The sequence below is a fragment of the Marmota monax genome, unplaced genomic scaffold, assembly GCF_021218885.2.
Source record: "Marmota monax isolate L192 unplaced genomic scaffold, Marmota_monax_Labrador192_F-V1.1 WCK01_AAM20220418_F8-fsc00067, whole genome shotgun sequence".
Lineage (NCBI taxonomy): Eukaryota > Metazoa > Chordata > Mammalia > Rodentia > Sciuridae > Marmota > Marmota monax.
Genome location: NW_026695065.1, coordinates 5183281 through 5196817, shown reverse-complemented (window position 1 = coordinate 5196817; position 13537 = coordinate 5183281). Strand labels below are relative to the sequence as shown.

The 13537-nt window shown below is 37.7% G+C and overlaps 1 protein-coding gene and 1 pseudogene across 1 annotated transcript; both read left to right on the top strand.

The window, feature by feature from the left end:
- The first annotated feature begins 846 nt into the window (after positions 1 to 846).
- On the top strand, positions 847 to 1105 carry LOC124081599 (ubiquitin-conjugating enzyme E2 E3-like; annotated as a pseudogene).
- Positions 1106 to 1107: 2 nt separating this feature from the next.
- Positions 1108 to 4484, top strand: LOC124081598 (transport and Golgi organization protein 1 homolog; the record flags this gene model as incomplete). Its single annotated transcript, XM_046427814.2, is given in 2 exon segments — positions 1108 to 2737; positions 2740 to 4484. Coding segments are annotated over 2 exon segments (2838 nt in total), but the record flags the coding sequence as incomplete, so codon positions are not given.
- Positions 4485 to 13537: the final 9053 nt, after the last annotated feature.

Genomic DNA, 13537 nt, shown 5'->3' with positions numbered 1-13537 from the left:
TTCCCCTGCATCCTTGCAAGCATTTACCGTTACTTGTATTCTTAATATTTGCCATTCTGACTAGAATGAGATGAAATATCAGTGTACTTTTAATTCACAATTCTCAAATTGCTGAGATGTTGAACTTTTTTTTTCATGTATTTGTTGATCATTCTTATTTTTTTCTTCTGAGAAGTAGACACTTCTCAGTTCCTTTGCCCATTTATTGATTGGGTTATTTGTGGGATTTTTTTTTGTGTGTGTGTGCTAAGTGGTTTTAGTTCTTTATACATCCTGGAAAATAATGCTCTATCTGAGGTACATATGGAGAAGGTAACTTTCATAATCTGATAAGGAATACATACAAAAATCCTCTAGCAGATGCTGTATTTAATGTTAAATTAGTGAAAATTTCTGAGATTACAAATGAGACAAAACTGCTCAAAATAAATACATTTCTTCAAGTGAAGCTCTTACAAGTACAATTAGCAGTAAACCCAGAAAATACAAAATAATCTACAAATGAACTTTTAGAATTAATAAGTGAATATAGAACGTCATTATGTATAAGCTCAATATATAAAAACAATTTTTATTTCTGATACCAGAAATGAAGGAATAGAAAACTTAAATATAAAAATATATTTAGAGTAGCATCAAAACAACAAAAACATACCTGGGTATGGTGACATGCACCTGTAATCCCAGCAACTTGGGAGGCTGAGGCAGGAGCATCACAAGTTTTAGTCCAGATTTGGCAACTTAACAAAACCTTATCTAAAAATGAGGAATGAAAAAATGGCTAGGGAGTCCGCTTGGTGGTCGGCCAGGGCGGCGGCAGCAGAACCTTCCTTCCCACAGCGAGTTTTCCAAGTGATAACTTCATCAAATGGCCAGTGATAAGCAAATGTCCGATGATGACAGCCCCAGCACCAGCAGTGGCAGTTCAGATTCGGACCAGCAAGGCCCTGCTGCTCCAGAGCCTGAAGATCATGAAGAAAGAACCTTCTGCCTCCCAGCAGAAGAAGAGCACCAAACTCTCTAGCAAAACCACTGGTAAGTTATCCACTAGTGCTAAAAGAATTCAGAAGGAGCTAGCTGAAATAACCCTTAATCCTCTCCTAACTGCAGGTTGGCCGTATTTTTGGATACTTTCCAAAAGATTTCATCAAGGTAGTTCGTGAATATACTAAAGAAGAGCTACAAATTCCAACAGATGAGACAGATTTTGTCTGTTTTGATGGTGGAAGAGATGATTTTGATAATTATAATGTAGAAGAACTTCTAGGATTTTTGGAATTGTATGATTCTGCAAATGAAGATTCTGAGAAAGCTATAGAAAAAGTGGAACAATTTCCTGAAGTCTCCCAGGACGTTGAACCTGAACCTAAACCAGTAGTAGCAAACTCAGAGCAAATTGAAAGTGCATTCTCAGAAAACACTATGGATCTTGAGGAACAATTTTTGGCTCAGAAGAACCATCCTCATGCAGATAGTCAAACAGATAATGCTCAGGGTGAACAAACTTCATTTGAACCTTTTGAAGAAATACTACCAGATAAATTGAAAGTGCCAGAAAGTGAAAACAACAAAACCAGCAACAGTTCTCAGGTCTCAAACGAACAGGAGAAGACTGATGCTTATAAACTTTTGAAAAAAGAAATGACATTAGACTTGAAAACCAAATTTGGCTCTACTGCTGATACACTTGTGTCTGATGATGAGACGACCAGACTGGAGACTTCATTAGAAGATGATTTTGATGATGAGGAATTGGATGCTGATTATTATGCATTTGATAAGGAAGAAGAGGAGAATGAGGAAAGCTTTGGGGAGCTCCCGTTACTAACCTTTATAAGTGAAGAAGACATGAAATTCCCAGTGGAGTTTGGAGTGGAGAAATATTTAATAGGTGAAGAGCAGAATTCAAATGAAGAAGATAAGGTTGAGGTAACTCTGCCCCCGGGCATCAAGGATGATGATAAAAATATATTGACAACCTTGGAGGATACTTTATTTATTGGCACAGGTGGTGACGAGAAAACAGATATGATGGATTTGGAGAATTCTTATTCAGAAGAAGAAAAAGAAGATGAGGAAGCTTTAGTCCCAGATAGAAAACAGAAGAAACCACAAGCAGCAACAGATTATATTTATCCTGAAAGTGCAGAATATGGTCTTTTTGTGGAAACCTCTAAGACAGATAATGATGAAGAGCCAAAAGTGGACATCAAACTTCATATTAAAGGAAAAGAGACAGATGTTCAGGAGCCTAAGAAGCACCTGATGCAAGATGTTTCAGAATTAGAGGATGAGAAGATAGAAGGGATGATTGCATATACTTCTCCCCAAAGCAATAAGCTCAGCTCATTGCCAGCTGTTGAAAAGGACAAGGACACATTAAAATCAGCCTTTGAAAACAAAGAGGATGACCTAAAAGAAGCAGTTATCCATACCTCAAAAGACTCAAAAGAAGTGAATGAAGAACTCTCTTCACTTGGAGAGAAGATTTTGGAAGATAGCTTAGAGAGTCTGATGACCCAAGAACAGAGTAAACCACCAGAATCCTTGGGTATTACAACATTCCTGGGAGATAATCAAAATGATGCATCCAAAGATGGAACGGAGGAGGCAGGTTCAGTAAATACACCAACCCTGCACATAGACTCAGTGGAGCATCAACCTCAGGAAATTAAAGAGGGACTAGTTCTGAAAACTGAAAATCAATCTGGATTCTCCTCTCCAGATGGACTTGGTTTGAAAGAGATGTGATTGTTACAGTTAGTCAAGTAAATGAGAAGATAGGGCTTCCCAAGGACGAGGGTAAAGAGCAGTCCTCAGCTGAAGAATTGATTCAGCATAAGGCAACACAGGGGACTCAGGAAATAAAAAAAACAGAGCAAACTGATGAGGTAGAAGTACTGGGTCTCCATACCGAAAGGCCAGCAGCAGTAGAGGAGGATTATTATTCCCCTGAAGAACTACTGGAGGATGAAAATGCTGTAAGTGCAAAACAGTCAAAAGAAAAACATTCTGGGATTCAGAATGTTAACCAGCACGTTCTTGAGAAAGCAATTTTAGAGACTATCAATCCTGATCTAGAAACCAAAGAAAACAAACAAAAAATGAGTATAATTTGGAAGATTTTTAAGAAAACTGAAATCACATCCAAAAGGGTAGACATGATGGACAAGGAACAAGGTGATATGGAAATGCGAAAGGAGGAAAGTCCTCTGGCAGATGAGGAAGCCCAGGGACTCTTTGACGGAAGTGACGAGGAAAACACTCAGACTTCAGGGGTAAGTGAAGTATTTCAGGATAAAGATTCTGACGATCTTGAAAAAGACAAAACTAAGGAACATCTGAACACTTTAGGGTCTACAGAAAAGGTTACTGGAAAAGAAAACTCAAAAGAGGACCTTGAGGACATAGGGCATATCACGGACGCAAAAAGCCAGGGTCCTGCTTCTGCAGACCTTGAAGATGAAATATTCCCACAGAGTCCACATATAGCCCTAAAGCCAGAGCTTAGCAATCAGGAGGAAGACTTGCCCATAATCCGCAGCTTCTTTACAGAACAAAAGTCCTTGCAACGCTTCCTGAAGTACTTTGATGTCCAAGAACTGGAAGCCATGTTGCAAGAAATGTCATTAAAGCTGAAGTCAGCACAGGAGAGCCTTCCCTATAACGTGGAAAAAGTTCTAGATAAGGTCTTCCTTGCCTCTGAGTCACACATTTTGAGCGTAGCAGAGCAAATGCTTGATAATCGTGTGAATGATAATAGAGACATAGGAATAAAGGAAAGTAACATATTTGAAGAGGCTGCAGTGCTTGATGATATCCAAGACTTGATCTATTTTGTGAGGTACAAGCACTCCACAGTGGAGGAGACTGCTCCATTGATAACAGCGCATCCTCTAGAGGAAATCCGGGCTAAAGCTGAAGGTAAATACCTGCCTTCGGCTTGAGCTGGAGAAAAGGAGTTGTTCCATCCAGGTGTTTTCGTGTATTATTGTAAAGTTCTGTTCAGTTTCCATGTGCCTAAAGGAGAAAGAAGGCTGACTCAGGGGCCCCATATGTTCCTTTATTCATTCTTTTGGGCTAGAGCATGAAAGGACATTGCTTATTCTTTTTTTCCTTTAGGACAGTTGGGATTGGTTAGCATGTTCAAAAAGAAGTTTTATAAAAAGCTAAAGAGAAAGATATAAATGAGAAACTAATGCACAAAAGTAGACCTGTTAACAGTACAGATTTTATGTTAAAATTATAAAAGTGCTTTATTAAACATAATTTCTTAATCATAAAATACCTCTACTAGATCATGTGGGTGTGGAGTGACTAGCATAACTTTTTTTTTTTTTTTAGAATTTAATCTCTTTTTATTTGGTGCTGAGGATTGAACCCAGTGCCTCACCTGCACTAGGCAAGTGCTCCATCACTCAACCCTAGCCCTAGAATAACTTTTAATGGATAGCTTGCCTGAATTCCCCTCCCCAGCATTCATCTTTTGTGGATACCATGCTATTTCCAGTCTCTTGGGGGAGAGGTCACTTATTCTGGTTTTACTCCACTGGGTTCTAAGGTCCTTGCATTCATATTAATCAAGGATGGAACCAGGATGACAAGCCTTGTAATGTAGTGCTTGACACATAGAACTGTCTTTCAATTAAATATTTGTCAAACTGAAAATGAGCCAATATCCTGATAAAAGCTTTCTGTTTCCTGGTTTCATATTTGATCATCTCTATCCATTGTTTTTCAAAATGAAATATTTCAACTGAGAGTATATGATAAGAATTCCAGAAGGACATAAAGCCATTGGAAAATTTACTTCCCAAGAGTGCTAATTTTACCTGATAATTGGGGGAAGAAAACATTTGTACATTTAATCAAAGCAGATATATTTTGGATAAGAATGCAAAGTACAAGTGAATGTTCAGGGTAGAATATGAAGCTGTAAAGAGATAATCTTTGCTCTAGATCCTATTGGTCTATGTCCTGAGCTCAGGAAGGAGATAGGTTCACCATTTGGCTCCTAGGTTACTTTGAACATATTTGAAAGGCACATTAGCAAGCTAGACTTACGGAATTCCCTTCTCTATACTGGCTCAGTGAGACCAGCACACTTGTAGATGAAAGAGTTCCTGTTATTTCTGAGCAGAATAGACATTTCACATTTTTGTTCTGGATCAGAATTCTCTTCTGCACATTTATTCATGTGGGTGTATGTTGGTTTGCCAAGGGAAGGTAAGTTATTGAAGCCTCTATCATAATAGGACACCCATAGCACAAAAGTTAATAACTAGAATCAACAAATGGGACTTACTCAAACTAAAAAGTTTTTTTCTCAGCAAAAGAAACAATAAGAGAGGTAAATAGGGAACCTACATCCTGGGAACAAATCTTTACTCCTCACACTTCAGATAGAGCCCTAATATCCAGAGTATACAAAGAACTCAAAAAATTAGACAATAAGATAACAAATAATCCAATCAACAAATGGGCCAAGGACCTGAACAGACACTTCTCAGAGGAGGACATACAATCAATCAACAAGTACATGAAAAAATGCTCACCATCTCTAGCAGTCAGAGAAATGCAAATCAAAACCACCCTAAGATACCATCTCACTCCAGTAAGATTGGCAGCCATTATGAAGTCAAACAACAACAAGTGCCGGTGAGGATGTGGGGAAAAGGGTACACTTGTACACTGCTGGTGGGACTGCAAATTGGTGTGGCCAATTTGGAAAGCAGTATGGAGATTTCTTGGAAAGCTGGGAATGGAACCACCATTTGACCCAGCTATTCCCCTTCTCGGTCTATTCCCTAAAGACCTAAAAAGAGCATGCTACAGGGACACTGCTACATCGATGTTCATAGCAGCTCAATTCACAATAGCAAGACTGTGGAACCAACCTAGATGCCCTTCAATAGACGAATGGATAAAAAAATGTGGCATTTATACATAATGGAGTATTACGCAGCACTAAAAATGACAAAATAATGGAATTTGCAGGGAAATGGATGGCATTAGAGCAGATTATGCTAAGTGAAGCTAGCCAATCCCTAAAAAACAAATACCAAATGTCTTCTTTGATATAAGGAGAGTAACTAAGAACAGAGTAGGAACGAAGAGCATGAGGAAAAGATTAACATTAAAGAGGGATGAGAGGTGGGAGGGAAAGGGAGAGAGAAGGGAAATTGCATGGAAATGGAAGGAGACCCTCAGGGTTATACAAAATTACATACAAGAGGAAGTGAGGGGAAAGGGAAAAATAATACAAGGAGGAGAAATGAATGACAGTAGAGGGGGTAGAGAGAGAAGAGGGGAGGGGAGGGGAGGGGAGGGGGGATAGTAGAGGATAGGAAAGGCAGCAGAACACAACAGACACTAGTATGGCAATATGTAAATCAATGGATGTGTAACTGATGTGATTCTGCAATCTGTATACGGGGTAAAAATGGGAGTTCATAACCCACTTGAATCAAAGTGTGAAATATGATATATCAAGAACTATGTAATGTTTTGAACAACCAACAATAAAAAATTTAAAAAAAATGGCTAGGGATGGCGTTCAGTGGTAGAGTACCCCTGGGCTCAATTTCCAATCACCATTTACACAAAACAATTTAGAATTTATTTTTTTTAACTTTTAATTTTCTTTTAGTTGTAGTTGGACACAATATGTTTATTTTATTTATTTTTATGTGGTGCTGAGGATCGAACCCAGGGCGTGCATTCTACCACTGAGCCACAACCCCAGCCCCCAACAATTTAGAATTTATGAATAAATTTGGTAATAAGTATATAAGGCCTTTACACTGAAAATACAAAATAAATCCCAACTGAAATGTCAACAATGAATTTTGGTAATAGATGAACTAATTTCTAGAATAACCTTTAAAATTTACATGGAAAACAAACAGATAACAATAATTTAAAAGTATATATAAAACTAGAAAACTTATGTCACTAGTAATCATGATTTATTATAAAATAATAATGAACTGTTAATTGTTTATACAAGGATAAACAATTAACAGACCAATAGAACAGAAATAGATCCACAAATATATGAGATCCCTATTTATGGAAGAAGTGACACTATAGTGAAGAGAAGGAAAGATCTGATAAATAAGTGGTATGGAATCAATTGAATGTCCATATGTATAAAAATGAATCTTTTTTAAAAATATTTTTATTAGTTATAGATAGAAACAATACGTTTATTTATTTTTATGTGGTGCTTAGAATCAAACTCAGTGCCTCACACATGGTAGGCAAGCAGTCTCCCACTAAGCCACAGCCCCAGCCCTAAAAATAAGTCTTGTTCCATATCTCATACTTAACGATTAATTTCAAATAAATTATAGATCAAATGAGAAAAGATAATGCATTTATAATGAAACAAGAGAATATTTTCATGACTTTGGTTGAAGCAGACTTCTGAAATAGACTTTAAAAACAGCAACTATAGAGGGATAAAATGATAAAGGAAATGAAATCAAACTTAAGAAATGCTTTTGTCCAAAGGAATTATTAATACCATTTGAACCTAGTCTTATAAATCCTCAATCTGAAATTGCTCAAAATCCAAAAATTTTGAGCACTGACATGATTACACAAGTGGAAAAGTCCCCACCTAACTTTATGTTATAGGTCACTGTCAAAATTCAGATACACTATAAATGCTGTATAAAATTACCATCATGTTATGTGTATAAATTGTATATGAAACAAATAAGTTTTATGCTTAGATTTGAGTCCCATATCCAAGATATTTCATTATATATAAGTAAATATTCCAAATTCCCCCTAAGATTTAAATCTAAAAATGTTCTGGTCCCAAGCATCTTAGATAAGTAATGATCTATACAGTGAAAATGCTAGTCAATAGCTATGAAGTGGGTGAATATATTTTCAATAATATATAAGAAAAATAACTCATATTCTGAACAATAAAAAATAAACTTCTAAAATTTATTTTAAAAAAGCAAACAAAGAAGTTGAATAAATACTTTACAAATAAGATATTCAAGTAGGTAAAATATATGAACAATTGTGCTATTTCATTAGACCTTCCAATGATATAAATAACAATCAAATATCATTATGAGATATAAATTTGGGGATAATTGGAGAGAGATTCTGAGTTTCAAAAAGCACCCCTAAATAACTGAGTGCAGAAAATACCTATGAGCCATTTAGATTCAGAAAGTGCCCATAAATCATTATAACTCCTGAATAATTCATCCCCCAGCCCTAGGCCCATGTCACTGACCAATGTCCTTACTTGCAAAAAGTAAAGAAAAGGCAAGCTCAGGGAAAATTGGCAAGAAATTGTATGGCCTTACCCTGGATCTACCTCCAGTCTAGCCCCTAACTACTGCCCCTCTATAAACACTGAAGCCCCAACCAAGGGAGGGGCTTTTCATTCTCAAAATAGCCCATACTCACCCTTGAATATGTATCTACTTCCTAAATAGACCTCTGCCTATGCTTTTGGCTGATGTGTGCCAATATTCCTTTCTAACAGATATGCCAAGAACCTTACTTGTCTTGAGTCAAATTTCCCTTTCTCTGTGGGAATTCCTCAGATCCTTCTTCAGAGACATCCCTTCTCTCATGATATATCTTGATAGCCCATATGGGAATCTCGAGAGGGATTGAGTTTGTTAAGTCTCCTCAAATGTTTTTACCTTCTGCCTTAACCGTAAATTATTCTGTTAGCTCCTGTACTTATATTCTCTCTCTCTCTCTCTCTCTCTCTCTCTCTCTCTCTCTCTCTCTCTTCCTTCCTTCCTTCCTTCACTTACTAAGGTCAAAGTGCATAACCTAGATCCACTTCACTTGCCCTGCCTCCCCTTCTTAGGTGGCTAGAAAATCCCCAGGCCGTGTAGATTCGAGTGGCACTAGGGTAATACACCATTCTTGAGATCAGGTTTGAGTCTTTGAGCTCTAAATCTGCCAAGAAACTCAATAGTCTTCTTTTAAAATCCTTTCTTTCTTCTCTTTTTTACTGACTATCAGGATTTCCTATAGGATTCTCAGCTGTCTGTCTGACATCTAAGACCTGCTATCCACTGTGGGACTTCAATGGGTGACATCTCTCCCAATATTTCCAATATTTATCTCTCTATCTCCCCTGGTCTATTTTATTTTATCTCCCTCTGTTTTCTTTCTCCTTTTATTGGACCAAAGCTCTTTTCTTCCTTAAAAGATGAGTGCTTGTTCATAAAAGCACTAAATATAGGAGACAAACTAAATATAGGCCAGCATATCCCATTCCTGGGTGAAAGAGAACATAAGCTCCTTGTCTGGAAGACACATATGAGGTATTGTTCTTCCAGTATCTTGAACCCCACCTTATTTGGTCTAAGATGAAGTTCACCTAAGACATCTTGTTAGAGGAACCTGGCCTTGACGTAATAGTCAAGGAAGCCAACTGTAGTAATCACCATATTCACACCCAATACACTTCACTGGCCAATCTCTTTACTCTTTAAGCTTCTCCTATTTATCTAAGTTCTGAGGATGAATTTTTGTCCTGTCTTCCCTTACTCGCTTCTCTAACCTATTTTTGCATATCCTCATGTTTCATGTTCCATCTAAACTATTGTGTCCTATATGGTTACTTTCAGCTAGGAAGCATTCTCAAAGCTTTGGTCTAACTAAATTCATGCTGATTCTTGTGTTTATTTTCACATTCCCCCTACATGATACTTAGAAGGAAGAAATTATATCTATCTTGACCTCTCCTTTAATTGATATAGCCCTGAAGGAAAATGTCCTCCTCTGATCTCTTATTTTAAATTCTAGGGGAAACAATTAATACTCAGCCTATTTCTCTTTCCTTAAAAACCCAAGTTTGGGCTGGGGTTGTAGCTTAATGGTAGAGTGCTTGCTTCACATGTGTGAGGCACTGGGTTCAATTCTCAGCACCGCATATAAATAAATGAATAAAATAAAGGTCTGTCAACACTAAAAAATATTAAAAAACACAAAAGTTTATCCAATAAATGACAAAACATTGTCAAGCCAGAAGCCCTCTGAAGACTTTGGTCTCTCATTTCTAAGTTCTTAAAATATGGTTCTTTAGTTCATTGCCAGTATGTAGTTAATGCTATAGTATCTCTTGAAGATGCTGGTAGGATTTCCCCTTCTTCTACTGTTTTCTCTTTGCTTTCCACTATACAAAGTCTAATCTGGGACAGAAAAGATCCATTCTTTATAGGACATATCAGGGCACATACAGGATTGCCTGGAGCCCTTAGTTTGGGCAATGATTTAGCAGATAAAACTACACATGACATACATATTTTCTCTACACTAGAAGAAGCTATAAATTTTCATAAAAAGTTCCATGTCAATGCTAATACTTTACAAAAGCGTTTTAAAATAACTAAGGAACAAGCTAGACAAATAATAAAACAATGTCAAAATTGTGTGACCTTTTTACCACAAGTTAATCTTGGAGTCAATCCTAGAGGATTGATACCTAACCATATTTGGCAGATGGACGTCACACACTTGCCAGAATTTGGAAAATTAAAATATTTGCATGTTACAGTTGATACTTCTTCTGGATTTTTGATGGGCTCCCTTCATGCCGGAGAAAAAACTAAAGATGTTATAGCTCATTGCTTACAAAATTTTGCCACTGTGGGTGTTCCAAAACAGTTAAAAACAGATAATGCCCCTGGTTATACTTCTACCTCTTTTAAACAATTTTGCTCAACATTTGGCATTACTCATATAACAGGAATCCCATACAATCCACAGGGACAAGGCATAGTTGAAAGAGCTCATCAAACTATTAAAATGTACTTATTAAAGCAAAAAGAAGGAATTGGGAAGGGGTATATATTCCCCAAAGATAAACTTAAAATAACCCTTTTTACTCTAAACTTTTTAAATTTGGATTCATCAGGACTTAGTGCTGCGGAAAGGCATATGTGTCCAAAAAATGTACATAAGCCCAAGGTACTTTGGAAGGATATTCTAACAGGACAATGGAAAGGTCCTGACCCAGTAATTGTCTGGAGTCGGGGGTCTGTTTGTGTGTTTCCACAGGGAGAACAGCAGCCGATTTGGATTCCAGAGAGATTAACCAAGGTCCTGACCCAGTGATTGTCTGGAGTCGGGGGTCTGTTTATGTGTTTCCACAGGGAGAACAGCAGCCGATTTGGATTCCAGAAAGATTAACTAAAGCGATTTCTACAGACCAAAAAGAAGATGATTTGGCTCAAATCCATAACAACTGATATCCAAAACTCCAGTTTGGCTATTCTTACATCTGCAACAGAACCAGGATGCTTTTTTCAATATCTATTTTATTATTGCCCTTTGCCATATCATGAAGTTCTATTTTGTTTTTTGAGCTCATACAGACCTAGGTTAATGTTTTGCTGATCAGTTCTATTTTTTGACTATAGAGTTTTTAAGCATTGCAATGGAGATTTCACCTGTAAAAAGTTATAAGGCCTTTACTATAATGTTATGTGTGTATGTATTATATTATGTGTGCACACTTGTGTTTTGTGTTATATGTTTGAATGTACGTATGTCCATATATCATATATGATGAGCACTCATGATAAAATGGATCCAAATATTTTTTTTTTCACGTGATTTATATGGTTTAATTTAAATTGGGTAAACAACTGTTGAGGATTGTTTTAATATGTAAACAAAATAGAAGGTTAACAGATCTGTTTGTTTACTTTCACCTTTCCTTTTCATTATATTTAATAATTCTCTTAAAGATAATGTAAATTGTTAAGAAAATTGTTTTCTTTTAGTGCCTTCTGTAATGTTACATAATTTTTTCTTTAGCCATTATTGCCAGAATTCCTATCTTCATCCCAGTGCCGGTGAAGACAATGTAAATTGTTAAGAAAATTGTTTTCTTTTAGTCTCTTCTGGAATGTTACATAATTTTTTCTTTAGCCATTATTGCCAGAATTCCTATCTTCATCCCAGTGCTGGTGAAGTCAAAGATAAAACCAATCTACAGCTTCTACAATAGCCATCACTGAACTGCTTGCAGAACTTGCCTGGACACATTGTGAGCTCACCTGTATGCATTGTGAACTATCTGTTGGTGCAGCGACTTATGGTAGTGTTGGGGTATTTTTGCTGATGATGTCACCGGTGGTACAATTTTTCAAAGGAGCCCTCAATTGGCTTAATGTCATGGCATTTTGCATCCTCCTCTACTAGTGATGGTCTAAAATTTGGGGGCCAACAGAGGTGAGGCAAAGAACCTCACCCCCCCACAGGTGCAAAGGCCTATCCACAAGTATGGCTGTATGCTGGACCGGTAGTCAGTGACGGGTATGATCCAATTGCAGTGGTACCAACCTAAGACAGGAGGCTGACGCCTAGAGGTCAGTTCATCCGATGACGGGTAAGGACCATATGTTGAATTGGACTGCCTAACAGGCATGGTCCCTAAGCCACATGCTTGTTGTTTAAACAGAGAGGGGGAGATGTTGAGAGCCACAGCCAAAGGGGCCCCAGCAAACTTCCAGCTGCCAGCAAACTTCCAGCTGCTGGCTGATGATTGGCTCACAGCGGCCCCAGCAACATCTAGCTGATTGGCTCCTCGGCCCCAGCAACATCTAGCTGATTGGCTCCTCTGCGGTGATGCTCATTGGACTGTTTCCCTGCCCTTTCAGACCACGGAGCTGCTCATTGGGGGACTTTTTTGGCTCCGCCCACGTGACCCAGCCAATCGGCCTCAAGAGCAGGAGGATTGTGGGAGGTGGAGAGAAGCTTGTGTGGGAGAGAGAGGCTTGGGGAAAGCCGGTGGTGGCAGTTGAGGCTCTGAGGGTTTTTCCTGAGAGACTATTTTGTTTGTCGTGTGTGGTTCTAAAAATAAAGTTAGTTTCTTTTGACAAGTGGCTCCTGATTGTGCCCAGCCAGACTGCGGCATCCACTAATACCCCTATCCTTCCAATAATAAAACCAAGTGGAAAATATTGATTAGTTCATGAGTTACAGACAATTAATGAAGCCATAATCCCACTATCCCACTACATACTACAGTTCCTAACCCATATACTATTATGACTCAGATACTAAATGGATCTGTATGGTTCATTGTTGATATAGCAGGTAAAAAAGGTTAAGATATTAACTTCCCTGAGGATATAAGGAGCTCAATTTTCTTCTCTGCTTAAATCTCCTGGACCCCTTTCTAATTGGCATTACAAATACCCCTATAGCCAAATGATTTTTTTTGTGCATTGCTGGGGATTGAACCCAGGGCCTTGTGCATGCCAGACAAGTACTCTTCCAACTGAGCTATATCCCCAGCCACCCAAGTGATTTATAAAATCTTTAAATTGTAGATTTGGGGAGCTAGTTTGATCTTAAAGATGCTTTTTCATGCTTCACATTACATCCTCACAATATTTATTTCCTTTTAAATGGACTGATTCTGATACCATGGAAACTGCCCAATACACTTGTACAGTGCTGCCTTGATACTAAGAGACAGACCTCACTTGTTTGAAAATGATTTAATAAAGGAATAAAGATATCTGACTCT